A 27,660-nucleotide genomic window follows, 5' to 3' on the forward strand; every position below is an offset into this window, starting at 1 on the left:
TCCCCTGGACCTTATTTCCTTGCCTCTAACATGAGGACAAGGGTATACCCTTCCAGGACTGTGGGAAGTGCTGACCCAAGGGCAGTGTGGGGCAGAGTGGCCTGGGGCATACAGAGGGCACTTAACAGTGATGTTTTGTTGACCTTGATCCCAGCTAAGAGTGTGTAGGCAGGAACCATGCTTCCTTCCTTACTATTCCCTATCAAATGTCTTCACACAGTGTTCTTTGACAAGAGTCAGACCAGGGGGTAAGAAATAGAAAGGAAAGAAAGAGCAGGTATCAGGAAATACCAGAGGAACTGATCGAAATGATTCAAATGAAAGAGGAAAAGTAGGTTTCAGGGTTGAGCAGGGTGAGGCAGGAAGACCATAGGGCAGTTTGAAGACTTCGGTTTCAGGTCTGGCCCTAACATGTCCAGATCATTTACCTCTGGGTCATCTGGACTAGATCCCCTCAATTTTCCTCTCTGTAAAGTAAGGCATGACCCATGCCATCGCTGCCCACTGATGGGGGGATGGTGGCAGATCATGTGCCCCATGTGCCCACTACTGTGTAAACCATGTACTGAGGGACCCAGAGCGCTGGGTAGTGTCCTTACTGCCCTAAGGCAGGCACTGGCTGAGGCCTCATGGGGACCTAACATATTGTGCTCTCTGTGGAGGAGTCACCTGCACTGTTTCAGGCTGAGCCCATTCTTTTCAGTGTCCTAGAGACCTGTGGGACTCGGAGGAACCTGACAGCATTCTTTCATTCTTCTGTTCACTCATTCATTCATTCAGTTTTACAAACCTACTTCTTGCTGGGCACTGTGCTATGACTAAGACATACCCTGGCCCCTGGAGAGCCCACAGACTCGTGCTAATAGGGACATCCGTGACACACTCCCATACAGATGCTGCCAGCCCTGTGTCACCCTATGACTTGATACACTTAGTGCCTTACTGTGCAAACTGACTTCTTGAATACCTGTTTGTGATTTCCAGGGCTTGCTATTTGGCCTCCTTGAATATGTAAGAACTTCTTTATTCTTTGCCCAAGAGATTAGCACAATGACAATGCCCTCAGGAGATTCTCAAGGGATGCCGGATGGAAATAAAAACATGAATGGATGAAAAGAAGTGTGCCTGGGAAATGCTGTGGGAGCTCTCAAGTGGGCTAGGAGGGCTTCCTAGGGGAGGTGACATTTGAAGAGGGTCTTGGAGAATCTCAGCATGGGGAACAGTATTTACCAAAGTATAAAAAAGCCTGAATGATGAGAACTTCCTCGTGGCCAGGTGGGTGTGAGGGGATGGTGCAGAGAGAGATGAGAAGTTGAAGAGACAGATATGGGGGCAGCTCAAGGTCTCAACACAAACAGGAAAAGGTAGAGCGATCACTCGGTCTTGACACTGGAGGAGGATCGTTTTTTCTGGTACCTACACTACACATTCTTTATTTTAAACAGCTATGCACGCTTTTTTCTGTTTTACAGACTATATAGGTACAGCCCTTTCCCCCCCTCCTCTGTGCAGGAGCCCTTTGTTTTCAACAGAGTTCCTGCTCTTTTTTTTTCAGGAACTTAACGCGGGTGCTGCGTGGGTTAAAATGTGGAGCGCAAGGGACACAGGTGGGAAGCTGCCACCGGAGCCACCCGGGCGATGCAGGACGACTCTGGGGCAGCGGGACGGGGAGGGACAGGTAAAGGACGTGGGGAGGGCTGCGTGGAGCGGGAGGGAGGAGTCTGCGCGGACTGGCGGGGCTCTGGCGGAGGAAACCGGGCCGCCGCTGGTACCCTTCAGATGAGGACGAAGCGCGGGCAAGTTTTGAGGAGCAGATAAGGCACTGAGACGTGAACACCTTAGCGTTCTACGGGACTGTCCCGCAGGGGTTGGCAACCCCCGCCTCCGCCGGGCCGGTCTCCCCCGGGCCGCACACATGCCTGGAGCCCCCGTGGGGTGCCCGATGGACTTCAGGGCGGGGCGCTTCCGAGACTTCCAGGCCCGAAGCCCTGATGTAAGGGGACCCCAGCCCGGAGGCAGCGCCCGCCACCTCCCGCGCAGCTGAGGGTGTCGCATCGGGCAGTCCTGTCGCATCGCGCTGGGGAGCAGCGGCCCAAGGGTCTCGCGACCCCCTCGCTTCACTTGGGGGTGGGGGGGTCGAGCCCTGACCTCTGCCACTTCCTGCCTCAGTTTCCCCATCTGCACACACTCGCGGGCGGTCTGTAACCTGCAGGAGACCCGACGCGTCGCTGGCATCCGGCGAGGGGAGGCAGCCAGGCCTGATCACCGCGGGAGAGTGGCGGACTGACAGGGCCCTGAGGAACCGGGACCCGGCAGAGTCGCCCAGCGGGACTGGCGGGCCCAGCCGGCGCCGACTCCACGCCTGGGGGCCCGGCTCGCCGCCAGGCCGCAACTCCGGCCCTCGCCGCCCGGCCGCAAGCAGAACAAAAGTGGCGGCCGCGCCGGGCGCAGGGAGTCCCACAGGCGCTGCCGCTCCGCCGCCGGGGCAGTCCCGCCGCCCCACGCACGCTGGCCGCGCCTTCGGCCCCTTCCGCCCGATCGCGCTCGGCTCTTTCCGCCGCGGACGGCGCAGGTGGAGGGGGCGGGGCGGGGGCCGTGCGTGGTGACGCCGCGGGGGGGTGACGCACCGGCGTGCCCCGCCCCCTCCCCCTCCCCGTTCAGGCTCTGGAAAGAGAAGAAAAAAAACTTTCTTTTTTTTTTAATTGAGGAATCAACAGCCGCCATCTTGTCGCGGACCCGACCGGGGCTTCGAGCGCGATCTACTCGGCCCCGCCGGTCCCGGGCCCCACAACCGCCCGCGCACCCCGCTCCGCCCGGCCGGCCCGCTCCGCCCGGCCCTCGGCGCCCGCTCCGGCGGCCCCGCTCGCCTCTCGGCTCGGCCTCCCGGAGCCGCGGCGGCGGCGGCGGCGGCGGCGGCGGCAGCGGCGGCGGCGGCGGCGGAACGGGGGGTGGGGGGGTCGCGGCGGCGGCGGCGGCGGCGGCCCCGCTTCGCGCATTGTTTTTCCTCACGGCGGCGGCGGCGGGCCGCGGGCGGGGAGCGGAGCCCGGAGCCCCCCGGTCGTCGGGCCGCGAGCGAATTAATTAAGTGGGGCGCGGGGGGGGAGCGAGGCGGCGGCGCGGCGGCGGCGGCGGCACCATGTTCCCGGGGACTGCCTGAGCCGCCCGGCCGGGCGCCGTCGCTGCCAGCCGGGCCCGGGGGGGCGGCCGGGCCGCCGGGGCGCCCCCGCCGCGGAGTGTCGCGCTCGGGAGGCGGGCAGGGGATGAGGGGGCCGCGGCCGGCGGCGGCGGCGGCGGCGGCGGCGGCCGGGGGCGGGCGGTGAGCGCTGCGGGGCGCTGTTGCTGTGGCTGAGATTTGGCCGCCGCCTCCCCCACCCGGCCTGCGCCCTCCCTCTCCCTCAGCGCTCGCTCGCGGCTCGCGGCTCGCGCTCGCTCCTCTCCCCTCGCAGCCGGCCAGGGCCGGCGCCGACCCCCGCCCCGGAGCCCTTGCCGGCCCGGCCGCCCGCGCTCGGGGCTGTTTCCGCGAGCAGGTGAAAATGGCCGAGAACTTGCTGGACGGACCGCCCAACCCCAAACGAGCCAAACTCAGCTCGCCCGGCTTCTCGGCGAATGACAGCACAGGTGAGGGGGGGCCGGGCGGGGGGCGGGGGCCCCACCCGCAGGTGAGCGCCGGGGAGACCCTCTCCGAGGCGCAGGCCCGCGCAGCCGCTTCCCGGGACCCCGCCGGGCGGGCCGAGGGGAAGTTTGTGGCCACAGTGCGCCGGGGCCCCGAGCGGGGGCCGGCCCTGCCCGGGCGCTCGCGGCCGGTCCCGGAGTTGGGGAGCCCTCCGCGCGCCGAAAGCGAGCGGTACTTGCTGGGAGGAAAAGTAAAGTGGAGCGTGCTCGTCTTCGTGGGGATTCCACGCGCCTCCTTGTGCCGCCGTACGTCGGCTGCCCGGAGGGATGACAGCACAGGGTAGGTTTCATGGTTAGGGAAGGGGAAAGTGCAGCGGAGGGGGGACCCAAAGTGTTTTCTGAACTAGTAGCACAATTCGCAGCTCTGCGACCAGAAGACACACGAGTAGCAGCAGCCAGCCTGCGAGTTAAGACTTGGAAGTTTCTTGGAATGTGCTCCTTGGGAAAATGTTGAGCAGTTATCCTGAAAACTCTCGTTGTTCGGTCACTTATTTCGCCCGCCCAGACTTCGCTAGCAACATGTCATCAAAGTTGCTCTGGTGTGTTTAATTTCAGAGGCATAACCTTAAAAGAAAGTTAGGTAGCAGATCCTTTTGGGCTACAATGTCCACTTGAGCTGATGCGGTTTTTACAGTGTAGATGTATAAAACAAATATGTTAACGAATGTGGGAATTGCAGTTTTTTCCCTCCCCCCCATTTTTTTTTTTTTTAAGCAGGGTATTAAATAAAACGTCCTTTGAAACAGCATCTCTGAGAACTTTCTGAGAATCCCATCAGTTGCTTAAGAAGTATTTTAGTTTCTATTCATTTAATAACTCTGGGCTCTTGTGGGCTGGTCCATGGTACCATTACGATGGAGCTGTATTTCCTCTTTCAGAGCTCTCCTTTGCAGTAAAAACTTGTGCGCTGCTGGGAACAGTTCTGTCTCCAGCGCAGCCTGCGTTTCTCCAGTACAGTCTTGCAGTAGCAGCATCTGAAAATCAGTTTATAATGAATGGGTCCAAATTGAATTATATTGCTGAAGGCAGCAATGCCTTCAGATTTGCAGTAGACACAGCTGTTCAGCTTGTGCAAATATTTCTGTGGCCACTGGCATATTTCTACTAATGGTCTAAAAAACCTATTTCTCCTGTTGAAACAAAACTACTTCAATTCTATGGCTTCGGTTTTAACACAATTCCTAGAATATTAGGGTAGGCATGAGAGAAACGATTTTTTAAAAATTCGCTCTAAGGAGATTCTTGTCTAGTTTAAATACAGTTTGCGGAATGGTGGGTGAGGGTAGTAAATAAGTTTCATGAGACATAAAAGTCACTAATACTATTTATTTTTATTTTTATTAATTTTTTTTAAAGATTTTCGTTATTTATATGACAGACAGAGATCACAAGTGGACAGGCAGGCAGAGAGAGAGGAGGAAACAGGCCCCTCGCGGAGCAGAGAGCCCAATGCGGACTCCATCCCAGGACCCTGGGATCATGACCTGAGCCGAAGGCAGAGGCTTTAACCCACTGAGCCACCCAGGCACCCCCCTTTTTTTTTTTTTAATTGATAAAGAAATGAATGTGATGTTTATTTTGTCAAGTCAACTTGTTTGAAGTAAGAAGTGTGGAAACAGCCATGATTTAAATGCCCTTTTACTGCAAAACAGATCTCCTTTGCTTCATTAATCTTGCTATGTTTGAGTGAAAAGTCTTTAATCTTATGAAACGAAGATCATACCAGGCAAGTTTAGCTTTGAAGCTTGTCTTCCGAAACTGGTAACTTTTTGAATGGCTTTGCAGCTTTGTTGTTGTTGAAGGAGTTTATTACAGATTGTGTTTTCTATAGAGGGATAAATTACTAACACAAGACTTAACAGAAAGGCTTGTGCAACTATATACTTTCCGTTCTTTCCAAGATGGAGCTGAGAGAATGGCCTTTTTGGGTAGTTCTGTTACTGGATGGTCACATATTTACCTGATGCACTGCTAAATCACAGCAAAGTTTATCTGAAAGGATTTTTTCCTCTTGGTCACCTTCCCCCCCCCCCCTTCCTTTCTAACCTTGATCCTCCCAAGGCAGGAGCTCACTCTTTTCCAAATGTGGAACAAAAAAAAAAAGTTGTTAGTAGCTCCAGTTTAAATCATTTAAAGAATAAAATTCATGCTCATACTTGAGTTCCCTTGGTTACCCATTCATCACATCATGTTAATGGGCAAGAGTCTGTTAGCATGGGGCTGGGGAAAGGACCATCATCAGGCACATGAAACGAGGCACAGCCTTGTCTCCCATAACTGCTAGTCTGAGACAGAGATCTTAAGGATATATATTAAGCAAATAAAGGACGAAAGGAATCGCATTGCATACACTCAGAAGAGTGAGGGCATTGGGTTAAATGGGAAAGTAGGGAGACTCAATCGTATTTGTGAGGGGATGTATTTTTGAGGCTCCCAGGAGAAAGTTGTGTGAGGTGGAGCATGGTGTGTTTCTTTCTGTGATAAAATTTGAGTGATGGGAGCTCTGTGCATGGGAAAAGCTGAGGGATTAGGAGGAGGAGGCCTGGTGGCGTAAGAAACGAGTGATTTGGAGTGCCACCACGCAATACATGTCTGTGGGACTGGCCTTGGGAGCCTTTGGTGTCCGTTGCGTGTATCTGGGGGGCTGATGTTGGGTGGAGAGGACAGTACTCCTGACATTGGGGAGCTTATTAACCAGGGTGCTCCCTACAGGGCACTTGCAACCTAGTGGGGGGGAGTGTGGATGTGCCTAAAGCATGCCAGCGAGGTAAGGTGGCATCTCTGAGTGATAAATGTCATTGCCACTGATGACAAACAGGAGAGGCTGGGAGTGCTTCTGAGGAGAGTGTGGAGAGGGGATACAGAACTAGAGAATGTGCCCCAAAGGAAGGTAGCAAGAGGAAGAAGGAAAAAATAGTACTTCTGACCTCACCCAGACCTCAGCTCTGGAGTGGCCCTGGATTTAATGTCATGAGATGTTGTGGAAGTAGCATCTTCTTGTTCCAAATCAAAGGCGTAAATGGTTTCTTGCAAGTGCTGTCTTCCTTCACTTGGCACCCATTGGAAGAGGTACGACTGTGTGTTTCCAGTATATAGTTAATTGTGTGTTTTGGAAACTTCTTTATTTAATATGTCCAGATTAAAACAGCATATTAGTGTTTTTCAACAGCAGGGTTTCATGATTTAATAGTGAGGGAGAAGTAAAATACCCATGCAAGCAGTAAACTTTTTTTTTTTTTCGGCCAGCTTTATTGAAGCCAGATTTACATACAACAAAAACTTGTTAAGTTCAAGTTTTTTAAGGCTGTCTTCTGAAAACTGCACACAGATCTATTTCATCCTATCCTGTGTAAGTGTTCCTAAGCAGTAGTGATTACACTTTATAACGTGAATCTCTTTAAATGCCATAGGAAACGATATTTAAAGAAAATCTGGAGTGAATATAGTTACCAACCAAAACACCTTTCATAACAAAACGGTGAACTGTTCTTTATGTGTTGTGTGTTACTTACCCGAGCGCTTAGCTCCTGTCCCCTCAGCTCGGGCCTCAAAGCGCGCTGTGAGGCAGGATGGGAAGACACTCTTTCTGCCGATTCTCTATAAGGAGCCAGACTTGGGAGAGGTGATCCGCCGAAAACTAGAACCAAACCTAGATGATGAGAGTAAATAACTGTATATTCGTTTTACAACTCCACGTCCATAAATGTGAAATTTGCTTGAATCGTGGGTTTATGAGCTTGCAGTACTTGGCAGGTTTCAGTAGTGTGACTCCAGCAGGTGGAGTACATCTCGGGGGGAGGTCTGCCACCAGCTCTGGGGGAGCGGGATGTGTTCTTCCTACTGTGGGTAGCAGCAAGGGCTGCCCCTTCCCTCTGGTTCCGATGCAGCAGTTTGGTCCCCCCTTCTTGCAATGACAGTGGAAAATTGAGGACCAGTCACTTTTTTTTCATCTCTTCATTGAGTTCTGGATAAATAGGAAACATAAACTTTCATAGAGACTTCTAGGGACAGGGATTTTCATGACTTTGCTTTACTTTTACACGTGTTGGAAAAGTAGGGACTTTTGGATAACCTAGGGCTCCGTCGAAGTTGCTTGGGGGTGATGATAGGTAAGTACGAACCCCGCTAGGGGTGCCTCGCGGCACAGCAGACCGCCAAGCGTCACTCCTGTTGGACATTGGAGTGTGATCCCCTGATTCTAAAACGGTATGGAAACAGCTTGGAAAGGGATGAAGGAGCTTCTGCTTAGCAGTAGCTGTGTTTGTACAACTTCTACCTCTTGCCTCCGCAGCTCTGTGACCAAGTATGTGATTCCTTGGGGCCAAATAAGTGCTGATTTCGTGTTCTACTTAGTGTGTTTGAAAACACAAGAGTTAAAATAACTCTGCTAAAATGTGCCTTCCCTGGTTAGGATGAAACGTACCTTGTTGTGACCTCTGGAAGATGAGCAAAGCTTGCGTTAAGCCAGTTTAGTTCTTGGGTACCATTAGTTGGGACACCACCTCTGCCATCTTAATTCAAGCCAGCATTCCGGGTATGTGCCAGGGAAACTAGAAGTCATGCAAAGAAGCGTTTCTCAGAAAAGGTTTTGTGCTCACATGAGGCTGGGAGCAGCTTTACTGCAAGGCCTTCCCAGAGCCCTCGCATGCTGCGGGGCTCTGGGCCTTGGGGTGCAGGGCTCTGGTTTGCACATTCATTCCCACACCCTTTTTATGTAATGCAGGCGTCCTCGGACTTTCTGTAAAGGGCCAGAGGTTATATTTTTGGCTCTGCAGGCCACAAGGTCGCTAATAGTTACTGAACACTGCCATTTCCAGACCACCTGTACGTACACCAGTGGGCGCCGCTGTGTACCAGCAAACTAGTAACTTCTGTTGGAGCCAGGAGCTGGCCCTCTCGCCACAGTGTGCGACCCTGATGTAATGTGGGATTTGTGCTCTGAGGATCCTCGGTTTTCTCTCCTGAAAAGTGAATGTGCAGTTTTCCCTTGGACAGGAGACCCATTGGTCAGTGGATCTGTCAGAGACGGTAGCCATGCACGTGCGTCCGATCTGTGGTGTAGCAAACACAGTCAGTGAGGATGTAGCCAAGAATTCTGTAGTCAAGACTATTGATCTTGTCTCCATTTCCAGTTATGTTTTTGTAATAGGAACGGGAGGACCATGAAATTTTAAAATTGCAAAAAACTTAGGAGGCGCAGTGTGTTCTGAAGATTCTTAACTGACTTGAAGCATTTTTCATGGGGTTGTTTAAGCAGCAAATGGATAGGTTATTCTGGTTCTTTACTATTGATACAACAATTCAGTCTGAGGTACTGTTAATGGAGTAAGTAGCAGCATGCAGAGGATTCTTATGCGTGGCTCTGAGTAGCTTAGAACGGTGTTGATAAAAAAAAAAACCCAAAAACTTGGAGGCAAAACTCAAGAATACAAAAGACTATATTAAGTGCCAGAATGCTTGAGTCAGAAAGGGCAGTTCAGGAGGGCTTCCTGTATCACGTTCTGGTCCCTGAACGTCCCTGAGTGGAGAAGCCCAGAGCTGGATGTCCAGTTGGGGGTAACACCTCAGAGATCCGCTGATCAGCGAGGGAACCTTGACAGAGCAAGGCGCAAGACAGCCGGGGAAGCGGGTGGGCGTCTGTGCCTTCTATAGTGTTGAGAAAAGCTCCCTGTCCATTCACAGCAGTTTCGTCTCCGTTAGTGTCATGGCGCACGGCCTGTGGATATGATCTGTGGCCGCTTGCTCTCCTCAAAGTCCTCTGGTTGTCTCAGACAGTCTCTCCTAAGCTCTCAAACTCCCACCCATCCGCTCTGGTTTTTAGCACACGTGCCTGCTGTCCCCTAGCCTGCTCTGTGGCCGCTGCCTAGTGGTACATCCGTCCTTAGAAATGCCGTCCTATGACTGATGGGCTCCTCACGGCTGGCGTGGTCGTGCACAGCTCTGGCGTTAACTGGGGGAGGGTTGCCACATTTGTCCAGCCCAGTCTTAAACTTTGCTTTCAGGAAAATTCTCACATTGCCGCACATCCCTGACGAAGAAATCTAAGTCCTTGGAGCAGTGCCTATTGGGGACCTCTTGTACATTGGACTTTCTTTGGGGACTGTGCTCCTCTGTCCGGAGCTCTGAGATGGAGCCACCCATGGGGTCCCATGGGAGGGGGCAGAGGGTGCTCATCTCCAGCCTGGACTGGCCGGCCAGGAATCACTCAGATTTATAGGAGAGCTCTTTAGACGCAGGGAACGGGTGCAGGAAAGGCATGCAAGTAAGCAAAAGTGACTTCTTTTCCCCCCAGGATTTTAGACAATATAGGGAATGACTGTTGCTCACATTGAAAAACTGCCTTCGGGTGTTTCTGGTTCTAAATTTGAGAAGCAAGGCTGTCTCTGAGCTCTGTGTCTAAAAGTTGAATTCCTTTCTTTTTAAACCTTCCCTGTAGAAAGACATCATCCCATGTGACAGTCCCCCCCCCCCCCATGTTTCATTTCCATTAATCAAAGGGATGTTTAGTGAAATCTAATGGTGAAAAGAATGTCACCTGATTATATCTGACTTTCCTGTGTCTAGGTGTCCCATCTGCTACTGTTTGAAAATCTGTTAATTTGCACCTCTTTCTGATCCACCCGTGCCACCGTGTAGACAGTAGGTGGTTCTTAACAGTGGTGAGCTGTTTAATGGGGTTGTACAGTTCTGTTGTGAAGCAGAGTTTTATTATTTCAAAGGCTTCCCTTTGCCCTACCACCCAAATATTTTGGATTTTTTTTTTTTTAACCAGAACTGTACCATTTATACATGTTTTAACTTTGTAGTTAGAATAACCAATGAGATGGCAAAAAACCCCAACAAAACAAAATAGAATAACCTCTTTGTTATGAGAGGCTTGTGTGATGTTTAAGGAGATTTTGGCATTTGATTATAAACCAAATGATGACACTCGGAACTGTAGAAATCTATCAAATAATTAGGGTTTGCTTTGACAATGATGGGCTATAAAAGCTTGACCCAGTTCCTTTGGATTAAAATATTTTGAGTATTTGTCACCTGATTAAAAGTAGAACCTTCTACCCATGACTCAGAGTTGAAGGAAATGTCAGAGCTTTTTATATGGGAGGCGGGTGGCGCGGTATTAAGGAAGGAGCCCTGGCCTCTGCTTGGAGTGGACGCTGCATCTCAGCTTGTCATTTCTGAGACTTGGGCCAGTGACTTTACATTGGAGCTTGGGTAGGCGAGGGTAGCAATCTTTTTCTCCAGGGGAAAAAAGGCCCTCATACTAGGTTACTGTGATTCCTGGTGTAGAACAGGCTGTGGTAGCTGTTGCTGGTCTTTAATTGTGTGGGGAACCCTAGTTGTGCCCTTCCTTGTGGGCTGGTGGAGGTTGGGACGATGTAGGTGAGGAGTCTGACCCTGAACCAGATCCACGGGAGTTTCTTGCTAAATAAATGGGAAGGTGCCACCCCGCCTGGTTCTCTTCCTACACCAGTGCTACTGTGAGTGTCATCTCCGCCAGCTTGCAGGAGAAGGAATTGGAATCCAAGATGCAGGCATCCTACAGACCGGACTTTACCCAGTCTGTGTTTGAAGTTGAAAACGCTTCTCTGTTGGAAAATTGAAGTCTAAATGGAATTGTTTCTCCACGAGGAGTTGATTTAGGTTAGGACTTAGTGAAAAAGGAAAAGCAAGTGTGGAGAAATCATAAAAACAGTCTTTTTCTAAAACCAGTGTTAGGGGAGAAATGGCCTCAGGATCATGGTGCAGTTTAGTCAGGTCGATGAGATGAAAGAAGTGTTGGTGGCGTTCATTTCAGAGCGAGGCTTCTGCCGTTGTGGGGGATTTTCTCTCCTGCAGATTCTGTCCTGGAAGCTGTTGGAATGGAGTTTACTCCTTTCCATTCTCCTGGATAGTTCGGGTGTGGTGATTTGTGGTTTTGCTGGCAAAAACTGTCTCATGGTGGTGGACAAAGAGCCTTTCTTCTAATTTGTGGGTGTCTTTACATTAAATCTTTTATTTTTAGTAAACAACTTTCACTGACTATGACGAAATGGCATGAAGCTCTCATAGACCTTCTGTGCTGTCTTCGTTGTGCCTCTAGTAATGATGGGGTTGGGTTCTGTTTGCAGAAGAGCATTGTCTGCCCACGGTTGAACTTCTCTTTAAAAATCTTAAGAGAATCATTTGAATTATTGGGAGATAGTTGGCTGTTTTAGCGTGCTCTGGTAACTTTCTCAGACTTTGAAAGTGGAAGGAAAAACTGATTTCTTCTAAGAAGGCCGATTGGTACATCTGAAATGCCCGTGTTCTTGTGGTATTCGAGCGAGCAGCATGCAATAGAACTTTAGGTGATGGTGCCGTGTTCTGATCTGCACTGCCCAGCACTGGAATCACCAGTTACTAATGTGATTCAGGAAATAAATTTCAAATTTTGTTTAATTTTAATTAATGTGCATGTCAACAGCAGCACATGGCTAGTGGCACCCCCCTCAGTGTGTTTATTTATGTCATTCATTAATAGTTGAAGATAATTATGATGAAGTTTCTTCCAAGGGACCATCTTCTAAAGACACTTTCAAAAGTATTTGTTACTTTAGATGTAGGACTTTCCATTTAGAAAATATTTATTACACTGTGGTGTCAGCCCTGGAGATACAGTGTCTGCCTTCCTGGGGGTTCGGCTGTAGTTCGGTGTGACCTCGGACCTCAGAGGGGAGGTCTCTAGGCATGATGTGCCCATGCACGGTAGGGGCAGAGGACAAAGTCTGCTCCAAAAGGTCTTGGAAGGCCTTCTGGGAGAGGTGTCACTTGCGTGGAGACCTGCTGATGGACACCAGATGGGGGTGGAGAGTACTGGACGGTTCCGGGTGTAGGAAACAGCGTAAATAGCCATTGTGAAGGTCTGGAATAGAGAGTCCTGAGCAGGTAACAGTTTTTGCAGAAACCAGTTCTATTGTTGGTTTACACTCCCTGGGCTACCAGTCAGAGGCCACCTGGTCTTACTTCTGAGAGGCAGAGATTGACAGGGTGGTCCTGCTCTGGGTGTGGTGGTGAGGAGCTGGGCCAGTCTCCACTGTACTGCTTCATTCTTGGAGGCAACAAAGATTTAAATGCTTATGTCACTCGAATAGGCGATATGTTCTTACTCTGTGTGGGAGACTGCGAGGCTGTGGTGACCAGCACTGTGACGGGAGGCTTCCGGGCCCGAGGTCAGGGAACCTTCTTCATAGAGGAAGGACTGTTGTGGGAGTCAGTCTGGGCACCCGAAGGCAAGGTAAGGTTGTGGAGAGCCTCCGGTGTCAGACCAGGGAGCCCAGATCATCTTTTTAGGGTTTGAAAAACAATACAAAATTTGAGAGACCCATTGTGTCCAGGGTATTTGGAGGAAGCAACCGTGACTTGTTCTCCAGAAATCTAAATAAGCTTTTCCCAGAATGTATTTTTCCATCCGTGTTCCTATCTGCTGGGAGAGTTGACAACTGCCTTCTCTTACCCCAAGCCCTGTTTGTGAGAGGAAAAGCCCCATGAATCAGAATTTATGTACTTATTTAAGATGTTAGGAATTTTTTGTACAAACATAATTTTCTTTCAAAAGCTTTTTAAAAAATCGTTTTCAGTATGGGTAACTTATTCATAGGGCTCAAACTTGTAAACAGCACGAAAGAAGGTGCTGCCTCCCGAGCCCTCAGGCTGCCTCCCCAGAGGCAGCCCGTGCTGGCCACTTGTGCGCTTTTCTAGAACTCGCTGTGCGGGTGGCAGCATGTGCTCTCGTGCTCTTCCTGCCAGAGTGGCACAGCGTACATGTCCATGAACTCCTCACGGAGAAGTATCTCAGAGCTGGTGCAGATACTCATGTTTGAAAAGCAGGCTTCATTCTAAAAATCCCCTCCCCTTTTTTTTTTAAGGTAAAATATCTTGGTGCTGTACTTAACACAAAATGATTTTAATGTTTTCACTGTACTATAAATAGGAAGAATTGAAGTTTGTAAAAAACATTAATTTGGTGTCACCCTGAAGACTGTCGGAGGTTTTGTTACTGTCATTATGTTACACATCATGCAACCAGTTCGCACCAAATCTCTGTTATAGTTTCCCAGTTTCTGGAAGAGATTCCCAAAACCAGAGGTTTTTATTATAAGTCACCTTATTAATTAATGATACACACATATCTCTGGCATAACAACCTACTTGTACACCAAGCAGATAAAGTAAAAATCAGTCTCTTGTTTGGTAGGACTTCTAAGAATGTTCACGTTAACTCCAGACCTTTCATTAATTTAGTTAATTGACCTACAGTTGGCAAAACATGAAGGTGATGGAAGGGTCCTTCAGGAGAGGAGTGGCTAACTCCCCTGCTGTGGCAGTTTGGGGAAGGGAAAGCAATCTTCCCTTCCAAAGGAAGAGAAGTCTGAGGGTTACTAAATTTAAAAAGGAGGGAAAACGTACATGTTAATTAGGTCCTTATTAGGAGTAAAAAGTGGGTGTACGTAGATTTCCAGAAGGTAATCTCTAGAAATTGTTTTTCTCGGTACCGGGGGACTGAAGATGTTTGGGGGGCTCTCCACTTTGCACTTTATAGTCTTCTGAATGCTTAATAAAAGGTCCATAAACATCGTAATTTCATCACAAAACTAGTGAAAGAGTAAATCAAATCCAAAGCAAAACATCTTAGTCTTTGTGATTAGAAGACTTTGTTAAATGGCGACAGGTGCAGTTTTGGTTAGTTCTGTTGCAAAACCCTTGGACCTCTAGCAAGAAGGATTTGAACAAGTGTAAATTAACTTGGAGGTGTCATCCAAAGATAGGAAAATGTGATCGTGTTTTAGTGCGATGTCCAGTTACCACTTCCTTTGTTACAACTCCAGTTCTAACAGAACCCTTTCAATTAGAGGTTTCTCCATGGATGAGCTGGAAGCCGTGGGACCTTACGGCCACCTAATGTTTGAGTATTTCAAGCTGCTGCCCGCTTTCCCAATATGGGCAACATCATCTCATTATTACGTTGGGTGCAAAATGTCCTATGTAGATTGTAACTTACCTTTAGGAAAAAAAAAACAGTAGTTTTTGAAAAATCCTTCTTTAAAGTATTTTTTCTTTTTCTGCCTTTTAAGCTCATGTGAACGCTAAAACTATTTTAAACTAATACTGAGCCCGTTTCAAATTTCCTCTTCAAACTACAAACGCTCCCAACTGGAAGTGTTCTGGGTGTCGTCATCCGGGCTGAATGAAACTCATCACCTGGGCCTGGACACCCCAGGGGCTGCCGTAAAAAATCAATTTTCTTAATTACTTAAATGATTCGTTCATTCACAGGGTTCAAAAATCAGAGGACACAAAGCTGTAGAGTGAAAGCCTCCCTCCCTTCCTCCCTCTGCCTGGTGCCCCCGGGTAACCACTGTGCGTAGCTTGTGCACCCCGCCTATCTTGTGGAGCAGACACGGTCTGTTCTTGGCTCCCTCGCCCGCTTCCTACCGTCTCCTCTCCTGGAGGTGGCCTGCCGCACACATGCTGCACCCCGGTGCATGGCGGCATGAGGAGGACGGCGTCAGCTCCTTCCACGATCGCTGGTGTCCGTTACGAGATTCGTGCCGTAATGGCTTTAATCTGCTCCCCACTGATGGGTGTTGAGGTTACATCCAGTCTTGTTCTTGCACAAACAGGGCTGTAATGAATAGTCCTACATGGTCGTGTGTGTCTCTGTAGAACAGATTCCTAAACAGGGAAGTGATGGTTAAAAGGAATATGCACTGGTAATTGTGATCATATCATCACATTGTCCTCCCCAGTGCGTGCATGTTGGAGGATTCTTGAAGCTTGAGAAGCCGCACACTCATATCCAGCATCGCCCTCGCTGCGTGTCTGGGGTGTATTAGTTACTAACATAGTCTCGTTGACGGACGGTCGAGTTACTCTTCAGCTTGTGATTCTCCATCATATTGTACATCTCCATCACTTGCAACTTAGCTATAATTCTGTGGTGCTTTTTCCCATGAAGACCTTTATTAGAGCAGCTTTAGGTTCATGGTAAAATTGAGGGGGGCATACAGAGATTTCTCAAACCCCCCAGCCCCCACGTGCAAGCCTTCCCCATTACGGGCCATCCCACTTGCACGTGTTTGTCATAGCTGAGGAATCTACACGGACACTTGGACACTCGGCGTCACTTTACCTTAGGCTCTTGGTGTTGCACATTCTGTTGGGACAAATGGATCCTGACATGTATCCATCATTGTATTATACAGAGTATGTTCCTGGTTTTGTCTTAAAAACCGTCTGGGCTCCCACCTGTCCAAACCGTCCCCCAACCAAGCTGCTGACCTTTTTACTGTCTCCATAGTTTTGCCTTCTCCGCTTCTCCAGGGCATCAGGTAGATGGAACCACACAGTCTGTAAGCTTTTCAGATTGGCGTCTTCCATGTAGTTATATGCATTGAAGGTGCTTCCGTGTCCTTTTGTGGCCTGGTGGCTCATTTCTTTCGAGTGCTGAATTATACTCTGTTGTCTGGATGTTGGTGTACTTTTTGGACTCAATACATTCACTTCCTGCCAGCGGCGCTCCTGTCGGCTACACACAAGCTCGCTTTTATATGCTGTGCACTGACACCGCAAGTGCAGACGGTGGGCTTCCCCCTTTCTCCTGACTCAGTGTTGCTGCCTGCTGGTCATAGCCCCCAGCATTTGGGCCAGAGGACCTGTCTCTCTGGGTGTCCCCGGCTTATTCCTTACACGGTAGCCAGATAGTTTGAAGAGTCCTGGGGTGGTTTCTGCAGAGGTTCGATCCTAGCTCAGCTACCAACCTCGCTCATCCTCCAGGACTCTGGAGATGCAGAATGGATCGGCAGCTGATGACAGCCCCTCACCTAGGTCTTGGAGCCCCCTTGGCTGTGGTGGTGGTGAACAGTGAACCCTTTCTGTTCCTTCTGCTCCAGATCATCTGGTTACCATTTGGGGGCTGCTGAGGGAATTATGTTTGGTTTAGTGGTGGCTTGCTGCTGTGACAGCATCTTCTGTCCCACCTTTGTCTTAAAAAGGCTTCAAAATCTCCATCCTACAGGGCTGAGGGAGACAGCACACAAACCACACGTAGTCCTAGCTCTCAGAAGTGGCACTTTCTGCAACTTGTGAGTGTGTGGAGTGAGGATAGGAGGCTGGCTGTGATTCCAGGACTCTGGTGATTCAGGTCTAGGGTGACAGGACTTGCAGTCAGGACTGTCTTGAGTTCCTTAAGGGAAAGGTAAATAGCAAACATTTAGGGAAGCAAGATTTCTTGGTCTCTGAAAAGAGTAACCATGAAATGCATTTGTGAATAAGAAAAGAAAATGCTCAAATTTGAATAGTAAATGATGATACAAAGTAGACTCTATCCTTCTTGGGCAGACTTTTTCTTGAAAAATTATATAGAGGGCATTTTTATAATCCAGGTTTTTTCCTTGTGACTTACATCACAGTTTCTGAGGTATTGTAGTTCCGTTCCAGTGAGGGTCGTCTACTGCAGCAGCGTGCTGTCCTCCCCTCACTTGAGACTGTGCAGTTCGTGGTGTCTAAAGATTCACAGGTAGGTACTGACTGAGGAGGTTTCCGTCTAAGAGTCCACCAGGATGGATTCTTTGGTAATAGGAATATTTGTCCCATAAATTAGCTATATATATATATTTGGGTCTAATAAGTGAATTGCTTTACAACTTGCAACCCAATGCTTACATTAGCAAGTAGACTTTGGGCATTTATTTATTTATTTATTTTCATGCACTCTTCTCTGAATGATGAGTGACACTGACAATGGATCTTCCCCCCCTAAGAAGGCCTTTCTTTTTTTGCTGTTGTTGTTTTTAAGATTTTATTTATTTATTTGATAGACAGAGATCACAAGCAGGCAGAGAGGCAGGCAGAGAGAGAGGAGGAAGCAGGCTCCGTGGAAAGCAGAGAGCCTGATGCGGGGCTCGATCCCAGGACCCTGAGATCATGACCTGAGTGGAAGGCAGAGGCTTAACCCACTGAGCCACCCAGGTGCCCAGGAAGGCCTTTCTTCATGTAAAGTGCTCTGGTGGGGTCCCTCCCTCCCGAACCACACCTGCACGCCTGCAGAGGGAAGCGAGCCATGCTGGAGTTGAAACCCACCAGAGGCATAGCGGTCGGCTTGTTCTGTCTGCTCGGCTCCCTTCTCCGCCCTGACCACATGCAGTGTTTCTCAGCGTCTTTCCTTCTCAAGATCTGCTCAGAGTCGGCCTGTCATCTGAAGCCTTTCTTGCCTCTGTTTACTCCCTTTTTCTGCTTGCATGTAAATTGGTGTCCGTGGCCTCTCTTCCTCAATTAGATTATAATCCTCTGAGGGGCAGACTTTTGTTCGAGTCTCAGATAAGCCCCTTTAGCCCTGCAGGGAGCGAAGGCCCAGGAGCCAGGACGTGTGCCCATGGTAGGAAGGCCCCAGGGAGGCAGATCGCTCAGCCAAGTCCGCTCTGGCTCCTGAGCAGATAGCGATTCTGTGGAGAGGCGGGACTCTGCGTTCAATAGATCACTGTTCCGAATGAAGTAAAATCTCATTATTCTGTACTAATTAGGGGGTAGTGTATCTGCATAAAAAGCTTGAATCACAGAAGATTTAAGAGGGAATTTACTTTAATTATTTCCTAATAGTCATTGTTAAAAAAAAAAAAAGTTAGATGTCTTTTGGGAACTAGCTTAAATGCCTACATAGAAATTATTAGTGGGGCGCCTGGGTGGTGCAGTCCATTGAGAGTCTCATTCTTCATTTTGGCTCAGGTCATGTTCTCAGAGTCGTGAGATTGAGCCCCACATTGGGCTCCTCTCTCTCCCTCCCCCTCTACCCTGCCCCTGCAAAACTATTTGTAATGGCCTAAATGCTAAGAAAACAGTGTTGTTTTCTTTTCCTTTTTTTTTTTTTTTTTTAAGATTTTTATTTATTTGAGAGACAGCAAGCAAAAGAGCACAAGCAGGGGGCGGGGCAGAGGTAGAGGGCAAGCAGACTCCCCACTGAGCAGGGAGCCCAATGTGGGGCTTGATCCCAGGACTCTGGGATCGTGACCTGAGCCAAAGGCAGACTTCCAACTGATGGAGCCACCCGGGTGCCCTTCTTTTCCTTTTAAAAAATGTTAATTCCGTGTTGTTGAAGAGTTGACCCATTATTTATTTGTACAGTCCCCACCATTTTTTAAAGCAGAGTAAGCTTTACTTGCACTAGCATTGTCACAAATTATTAGGACTTTACCTTAGAGAAGTGACAGTCACTGAGCACGAACCCTGTACCAGCCCTATGTCATAGCATCCTTGGAAGATGGTGCTGCGGCAGATAGTGACTGATAAGTGTCGAGTCCTTACTGCATGCCAGGCTAAGTACTGTGTACATGTGGTACGATTTCATTCCTGTGTCAGAGGGTGTAGACAGAGTAAGTGACAGAGCGGGGCCTGAGTCAGGACCAGGCTGTGGTTCCTGTGTTAGGAGTGTCTCCCTGGTAGTGTATTGGTAAATACACCATGGAGGTCTCAAATGGTCTCCAGATCATCTAAGAATTTAGAATCCTATGAAAGTGCTTTCTGTTCTGTGGATTCCTCTTGTTCAGATGGGAGGTTTTTCAGAATGCATCACCCTTTTTGGATTAATTTTTGTATCCAGTTTTTACTTAGGAATTAAAATTCTTTTTGTAAAAATTTCCAGGTTTGATGAATAAAAGTGCTTAGCCTTTCTAGGGTTTAAAAGAAGGATTTGAATAGTCAGAGTTATAGTACAAGTAATGCTAAAGAACATGTAAAAAGATGATGGAAGGAAAAACAAACTTTTTCACAGAGAAGGATGGCTGGCCTAAGAAATGGGCGTGGGTGGGGGAGAGGAGACGTCTGGGGGGGTGGGGAGGTCTCATGCTCAAGAGTAGAGAAACACGAACATGAACCAGCACCTAAACTCTTACTCTTAGGTTTGATTTTCAGGCAATATCTCTTACTCTGTGTTAGGCCATTTAGTCTTCACATGGGCCGCAGGATGGAGGGGCCTGGATGCCGAGGTGTATACAGAGGGAGGAGTAACCTGACTGGCCCCTGCAGGAAAGAGGGGGAGGTTAAGAGAAGGATGAGTGGAACAGGGAAGCATTTTAAGAGAATTCATTATTGAATTTTGTTTTCTTTGTTTCTTTTTTACTAAACCAGTAATAAATGTTTGGGTTACTACTTCATATCTTCTAAACAAGTAAAATGTTAACAGTGTTACTTTGTATCCTGTCACTTTGGCTCTCTTTGGAATTCATTGGCTTATTCAGGGTGGAGCTGTTTGTGGGGGGCCTGATCCCTCTTTCATGGTCCTTAACAGCCTTGTGAGTTATAACCGAGAGTTGATAATATGATTTTAAGACTTATTATGTCTGCAAAGTCGATAGAAGAGTTCCTACTTCTGGCTAATACAGGATTTGATAAACTAGTTTATATACATTGGCACAGAAAAATCAGTTCTGCCAGTCAGAGAATTTGGGGCCCCAGTTGCCATTCAAAGGGAAGAAAATTAAGTATTACAAAAGAAAGCGAGTTGTTAGAAAAATCTAAGGAAGGATGTGTTTTGTGAATGATTTATTTGCTTAGCTGCATTTGAACAGGCTCTTCAAGCAAAACTGTTTTCACATGGTACAGGCTGGGCAGGTGGATTCAGCCTCTTTCTGGTGTTTGATCTGTAAGATGGAGAGCTTTTTTCAGAGTGCCTGATTGTAGTTCATCTCTTGTTTAAGGTGAAATACGGACTTCTGGTAATGATGGCTAAGAATGGATCTTAGTACATGTTTAGGATGCCTTGTCTTCCGGTGTTGAGCAGGGATTGTTTCCCGGAGTGAGGTTTCTCTGAGCGGTCTGAAAGTGGTCCCTTGTGATCGTGCTTGACGAAGATCTGCTGTGCGGTGGGTGCCCCAGCCTTGTACGAGTGTGACAGAGACGGGGAAACCGGTAGCTCCTCTTCTCCCAACTCAGCTTAATGAAAGGGACGGAGTCTGGGTTGGCAGCCAAAGAGGCCCAGAAGAGAGAAAATTCCTGGAGGCTGCGTCCACGTGACAGGCTGTGTTTGCTGTGTGACAGGGATGTCTCCTGCCAAGGTTGAGCCCCTAGAAAGCAGGGTCCCATGAATCTCGTTCAGCCTCAGCTCTGCTCCCTCCTGGGGCCACTGGTGACTTGGTGGAGGAAAGAAAGGGAAGCTACCTAGGATCAGGAGTGGTGATGCTCAATCTTGAACCTTCAGAACCTCCGGTGCTTCAGATTGGTGTTGCGCAACCGTGCATTGGGACACTTTGGTGTGTAGAAAGCATCACTAGGGATGTTGCAATATCCTGGCTTTCCTCCTTCACTCTTCCTTTGTCTGTTTTGTGAGCTGGAGAGTATGTACGTGGAGACAGTCACAGGAAGAAGAGAGGTGGCGCTCTGAGTGGGGGTGGCCCTCCACACAGCCTACACAGCCCATCTTCTCTTCTTACAAAGATGCCCTCCTTGTGCGTTTGCTCGCGGATGCGCGCACACGCCGTTGGACCAGTAGGTGAGGATGTAAGCAGAGTTAGTTCGTTCTTTCCACAGCCAAACAGCTGTGAGATGTGTTTGGACTGAAATAGGATGAGAAAAGTGGTAGAGGTGGACAAAGTGTGGCAGAGCAGCACAAACCAAAACTGAGCCCAAGACATACCGCCCGTGACAACTGTCAGAGTCAAACGTGCGTGTGGAGTGCAGCTACAGTAAACCATTAAGAAAGACTAAATGGGTAAATTTGAGAGTGGCAGGATGGTGGGTGAATTATGAAAGGGAGGAAATTTTGAAGTTTGTCTGCAAGAATAGAGTAAGATAACCTGTTCCAGCTCTCACCGTGTAACTCTGGGATATTGTCCCTGCAGCATGGTTGGGGGAAGTGGGACCAGAGGTTGGGCAGTTTGCTCAAGGACGCAGGCTGGCTGATGGAGCTCGGATTTGAATGCGCGTGTCCCACCTCCAGGTGCGCCTTTTCCTTCCTCAGCTCCGTTGCCACCCTGGAGTTGGGGAAGTGGACTCTGGCACTGTTCATTTGGGGTTACCTGCTCTGGTCCCGGCCCAGCCCCCCTCTGTGGGCGAGTGCTTCGAGACACGGGAAGGAGTCACTTGGAGCTTTGGGAGGTTGATCCCTACTGAAAGTATTTGCAGTTCGTTTCCTTCTAAGATGTACAGTGCTTGCCGCCGCTCTTCACCCCCTCCCTGGCAAATGGAAAGGAAACTCGGTCTCTGTCATAATGGCTCCTCATGCTGGTTTAGATGAAGTTTCCTTTTCATGCGCCCAAATTGAGGAGCTTTGCATTAAAATCACACACACACGCTGCAGTTTGGTTTAGTTTTACAAATACAGAGTAGGGGTGCCTGGCTGGCTTAGCTGGCAGAGCATGTGACTCCTGTTCTTGGCCTCATGAGTTCAAGCCCCATGTTGGGTGTAGACATTACTTAAAATCTTCTAAAGAAGAAAGAAAGGGGGCGCCTGGGTGGCTCAGGTCATGATCCCGGGGTCCTGGGATCGAGCCCCAAATTGGGCTCTCTGCTCAGCAGGGAGCCTGCTTCCTCTTCTCTCTCTGCCTGCCTCTCGGCCTACTTGTGATTTCTGTCAAATAAATAAATAAAATCTTTAAAAAAAATGAGAAAGAAAGGATACAGAGTAAAAATGTGCATGCCTGTGGACAAAGTCTGGAAGGCAACAGAAGCATGTTGGAGAGTTGTTTGTTTTCTTTTTACTTTATTTCATGTGTTCTCCATCCCCGCCCCCAATGTGTTCTTTTTATCTGGAGACCTTAGTGGAATTATCCAGATTCAGGACAGCAACATGCCATAAAAGCTATGGAATGGAACCCACAAAACCACTTAGAGATGCAGAAGCTGGGTAGTTGGCAGGACAAAGCCCTGATCCGTGGCAGTGTCTCAGCTGTCTGCCAAATCCAGGAGTCGACTCGTAATCACATGTCCTGTAATCAGGAGGAAGCAACCCCAGATTGAGGGACATTCTATAAAACAACTGGCCTGTCTTCTTCAAAAATGTCAGAATTAGGAAAGAACAAGTCAGAGGAAACTTTCTAGACAAAAGGGGAAGACCAAGACATGACAGCTAGGTGCAGTGGGGTCCTGAATTGGACTTTAAACCAGGAAAATAAATGTAATAAAGAGCATTATTGGGGCACCTGGATGGCTCAGTGAGTTAAGCCTCTGCCTTGGGCTCAGGTCGTGATCTTGGGGTCCTGGGATCAAGCCCCGCATCAGGCTCTCTGCTAGGCGGGGAGCCTGCTTCCCCCTCTCTCCACCTGCCTCTCTGCCTACTCATGATCTCACTCTCTCTCTCTCTCTCTCTGTCAAGTGAATAAATAAAATCTTAAAAAAAAAAAAAAAGGAGGGGTGCTTGGGTGGCTCAGTGGCTTAAAACCTCTGCCTTCAGTTCAGGTCATGATCCCAGGGTTCTGGGATCGAGCCCCGCATTGGGCTCTCTGCTCAGCGGGGAGCCTGCTTCCCTTCCCCTCTCTCTCTCTGCCTCTCTGCCTACTTGTGATCTCTCTGTCAAATAAATTTAAAAACAACAACACAAAAAAACAAAACCAAAAAGAATTAAAAAAAAAAAAAAGATGCATGGTCTAATACTTGGGAGGAAAGGCTCATGTGTCTGCAACTTAATCTCACAGGTTCTACAGAAACGTGTGTGTGTGTGTACAGTTGCAGGTAATCCCTAATTCCTTATAGTCGGGTAGGATGAAATAGGTATGTGCTGGTTAGAGGTGGTTTGCTGGACATGCATGTACAGAGAGCTCCGGAGGCTGACAGAAAGGACTGGTCTGTTCTGCAGGGATGGCCCAGAGAGTCTTAGTAGTCACTGCACTTAATCTGAGTGAGAGATAGGGGTGTGGCTTTGTAGATGAGAGAGAACATCCAGAAGAAGGATTTCTGTTGCATGTGACAGCTCCCTGTTGTGGCCGGAGGGTGTGTGTGTGGGGGGGTGAGAAGTGATCAGGAGCCACATCCTCACGGCCTCATATGCCTTATGAAGGAATTTGAACTTCTTTGGGTGACGTTAAACTTCAGCTAGAATGGGTTAAATGACGGGAAATGGATTTTCTTCTCTAGTGAGAAATCTGAAGGTGGGGGGCGCTCCGGCGTTGGAGTTTGTGCTGCAGTCAGTGCGGTGTGTGCGGGACGCGCTGCCTCTCCTGTGTGCAGGTGGCTGCCGCAGGTCCACCATGAGGTGTGCTGAAGGGAAGGGAGACTTCTTCCCCAGCATCCAGTAGAAGGAAGACCTTCTCCACATGTCGTGGCCAACTTGCCGTTGACTCCCTTAGCTGGGATTGTGTCACCCACAAGGAGAAGCTGCTCACGGGGGTGGGGGTGGGGTGGGGTTGGGGGGGTGGCCTCTCCAGTCACTCCTGCTCCTGTGGCTGGGAAGGTGTGGCTGTTCCTTAGCGGAACCTCAGAGCAGCCGCCCCAGTGGGTTGTGGGGGGGGGGCGGTCTTAGGGTCTGACCCCGCAGAGCAGAGAGTTGTTTTCTCAAAGTGTGGGGGGCTGTGTTTGCAACAAAAGCAGAAAGCCTTCTGCACTCATCACCCCCCACTTCTGCCAGCGCAACTCTTTATTTTGGGGTGTTCCTTACCAGCCACTGCCCACGTGCACACACTGCAGTTCTGATCTTACTTGACCTGCCTTTGCATGTTTTTACATCACATGCACATTTTCCTACATTTTTACAGTCTTCATAATTTAGTAGGGGTGTAATTTTTTTAAGGTTTTATTTATTTATTTTAAATATAGTGAGTGGGGGCAGGGGCAGAAGGAGAGGGATAGTGTCAAGCAGACGCCGTGCTCAGCATGGGGCTCGATCTCATGACCCTGAGCCAAAGTCCATAGTTGGATGCCCTACTGACTGAGCCACCCAGGCACCCCAGATGTATAGTGTTTTCTAGGATTATATGGAATTTATTAAACCTTCTATTACTGGATAACAGCTGATACTGACAGTACACTTAACTACCCACAGGCACTGTCGGTGGAAGTGCTTTACATTTATTCATTCATTCAGTCCCCATGAAACCCTGTGAGGTGTGGTGGCCATTGTCACCGCCCAGGTTCCAGATGGAAGACCCTGAGGCACAGAAGGTCTAGGTGATTGAGAGCTAAGAAGTAGGAGCCAGAGGCAGGGCTGCGGTTCTGAGGCCGACCTGCCTCCGTGTGGTATTCGCCCGTGTTCTGATGTTACACATAATCCTGCTGTGGTGGTGTTCTGCACATCTCGTCCCTCGCGCACGCGCGAGTGGCCAGGGTGTTGTGGTCTGAAGAGAGTGTGGTCACTCAGGGACTAGAGATGACACACAGGCCACATGTTAGAGAAATGGCACTTTGAGAGGCACCAGGAGGAAGAAGTTGCTGTACTTGTCATTGATTACCAGGAAGGATGATCTATCTCTTCCCTTGACAGTTCTGTCATCTTTTTGATCCTTACCTTTCTGTCTTTATACTTGGGAGTCCGTGCACTGCCGGTCCTTCTGCATGGCTGATGTCAGCCCCTTTCATGTGAGACAAGTAGTTGTTGAACTATTTTCTTTTAACTATTTTTAGTTTCTTTATACATCTTTATTTTCTGCAGCTTCAACATTTGGAGAACTCTCATTTTCTCTTTAGGCTTGAGTGGGGTCTTTTATTTTTTTTTATTTTTAAAGATTTTATTTATTTATTTATTTGACAGAGAGAGATCACAGTAGACAGAGAGGCAGGCAGAGAGAGAGAGAGAGAGGGAAGCAGGCTCCCTGCTGAGCAGAGAGCCCGATGCGGGACTCGATCCCAGGACCCTGAGATCATGACCTGAGCCGAAGGCAGCGGCTTAACCACTGAGCCACCCAGGCGCCCGAGTGGGGTCTTTTAAATAATTTACCTTTTAAATATGGAATTACTTAAAGTTAAGGCTTTTCTTAATTCTCCTGAATTGCTGTTCATTTAACCAGATGCCCGGTTACTTTTTTGCACACATATATTCTTAAAAAACATTTTAACAAATTCAGTGATTTCCTTTAGTTTGTATATGTACAATTCTCCTCAAACCACACGATTTAATTACTGTTTTAGAATGTGTGGTGACAGCTAGTGGGGCTAACCCTCCTCTCATCTCTGTTTAACTTTTCCTTCTTCAGAATTTGAAAAATATTCTTCCTTTTTTATTTTCCCAAACAAAGTTTCAAGTCCTTTTGACATTACGCTTAAGACATGCTAGCGTTCTGGGGCTCCTAGGTGGCTCAGTCCACTAAGCGGCTGCCTTCTGCTCGGGTCATGATTTCGAGGTCCTGGGATCGAGTCCCACCTGGGGCTCCCTGCCCAGCGGAGAGTCTCCTCCTCCTCCTCCTTCTCTCTCTCCCTCTGCAGTTCCACCTGCTTGTGCTCTCTCTCACACATTGTCCCTCTTTCTCAAATAAGTAACATCTTTTAAAAAAAAAAAAAAATGAAAAGAGTGGAAAAAAAGACCCACTAGTGTTCGGTGTGAAGTGCTTCTTTAGGTTAAGATCATAGTAACGTGACATGACAGTTGGAAAGCCGTTATGGTTTCTTCGTGTCTCATTTCCATTTCTGTTTAATTTCTAGATTTTGGATCATTATTTGACTTGGAAAATGATCTTCCTGATGAGCTGATCCCCAATGGAGGAGAATTAAGCCTTTTAAACAGTGGGAACCTTGTTCCAGATGCTGCTTCCAAACATAAACAACTGTCGGAGCTTCTGCGCGGAGGCGGCGGCTCTAGTATGAACCCAGGAATAGGAAATGTCAGCGCCAGCAGCCCCGTGCAGCAAGGCCTGGGCGGCCAGGCGCAAGGGCAGCCGAACAGTGCAAACATGGCTGGCTTGGGTGCCATGGGCAAGAGCCCTCTGAACCAGGGAGATTCTGCAGCCCCCAGCCTGCCCAAGCAGGCAGCCAGCACCTCCGGGCCCACTCCCCCTGCTTCCCAAGCACTGAATCCGCAAGCACAAAAGCAAGTGGGGCTGGTGACCAGCAGCCCTGCCACGTCGCAGACTGGACCTGGGATCTGCATGAACGCTAACTTCAACCAGACCCACCCGGGCCTCCTCAATAGTAACTCTGGCCACAGTTTAATGAACCAGGCCCAGCAAGGACAGGCGCAAGTCATGAACGGATCTCTTGGGGCCGCAGGCAGAGGAAGGGGAGCTGGGATGCCGTACCCCGCTCCGGCCATGCAGGGGGCCGCGAGCAGCGTGCTGGCCGAGACGTTAACCCAGGTTTCACCGCAAATGGCCAGTCACGCTGGACTGAACACGGCGCAGGCAGGAGGCATGACCAAGGTAAGTGAGCTTATGCGCTTTGAATACTTGCTGCTAGCGGGGGCTGGGGGGCGCGGTGGTGATGTGGGATGGGGCGGCCCGTTCCTGTCCTCCTCCAGTCTTCCTTCCTGCCCCTCAGATTTGGAAGAGGGAGTTTTGGTATCTGGAGCCCAGAGATAAAGATCCCCGCCCCTGTCTCTAAAGTGGGAGCTCTTCAGGGAGCCCGTAGGACAACAGTCTGCATGGGAGCAGTTGCAGACACAGGGGATGTGTTCGGGCCGATGGCCCGTTCACAGCCTCCAAGCATGATGGAGGTAGGACCATGTGGCTGAGAGAGGCAGCTTGGGCCGGGAATCACTTTCTGTTGCGCGCGGAGTCTGGTGGAGGCTGCTGTCCCTCTCCTTTCTCAGCTGATGGAGTTCTTACTCTCTGTTTCTTTCTCTTCTTACGTTCACCTGGTGAAGTGTCTTTTGCCAGTCTCCATCTTAACAGCCAAGAAGCTGTGTTCCCAGCTTGTCCCCACACTGCTGGGGTTCACAGCCGGGGAGGCAGAGCGGGCCCGTGGGTCACAGAAGGAGCTCCGTGGCGGTAGTCCCCAGAGTGAGGTCCGTGGCTGTGGCTGCGGCTGGGACTTGTTAGAAGCCCTGGGGCTACTGCACTCAGACCCGGGCAGGGCCGGCACCCTGCGCCCTCGGGAGCCTCCAGGTAGCTGCGAGGC

The 27,660-nt window shown here is 49.2% G+C and overlaps 1 protein-coding gene across 3 annotated transcripts in view; it reads left to right on the forward strand.

Annotated features, from left to right (window-relative positions):
• Nucleotides 1–3,320: 3,320 nt before the first annotated feature.
• The window catches only part of CREBBP (CREB binding lysine acetyltransferase), a 124,737-nt gene continuing 100,397 nt past the window's right edge, over nt 3,321–27,660 (forward strand). Inside the window, exons 1-2 of one of the 3 annotated variants that reach the window (XM_082713196.1) lie at nt 3,321–3,618; nt 26,251–26,963. In XM_082713196.1, coding sequence (XP_082569322.1) covers nt 3,534–3,618; nt 26,251–26,963 — 798 coding nt within the window. In that variant the 5' untranslated portion in view covers nt 3,321–3,533. The remainder of the gene's footprint in view (nt 3,619–26,250; nt 26,964–27,660) is intronic. The other 2 variants (XM_082713194.1, XM_082713195.1) reach the window with 2 other exon arrangements.

Source organism: Mustela nivalis (assembly GCF_964662115.1).
Source record: "Mustela nivalis genome assembly, chromosome: 19".
Lineage (NCBI taxonomy): Eukaryota > Metazoa > Chordata > Mammalia > Carnivora > Mustelidae > Mustela > Mustela nivalis.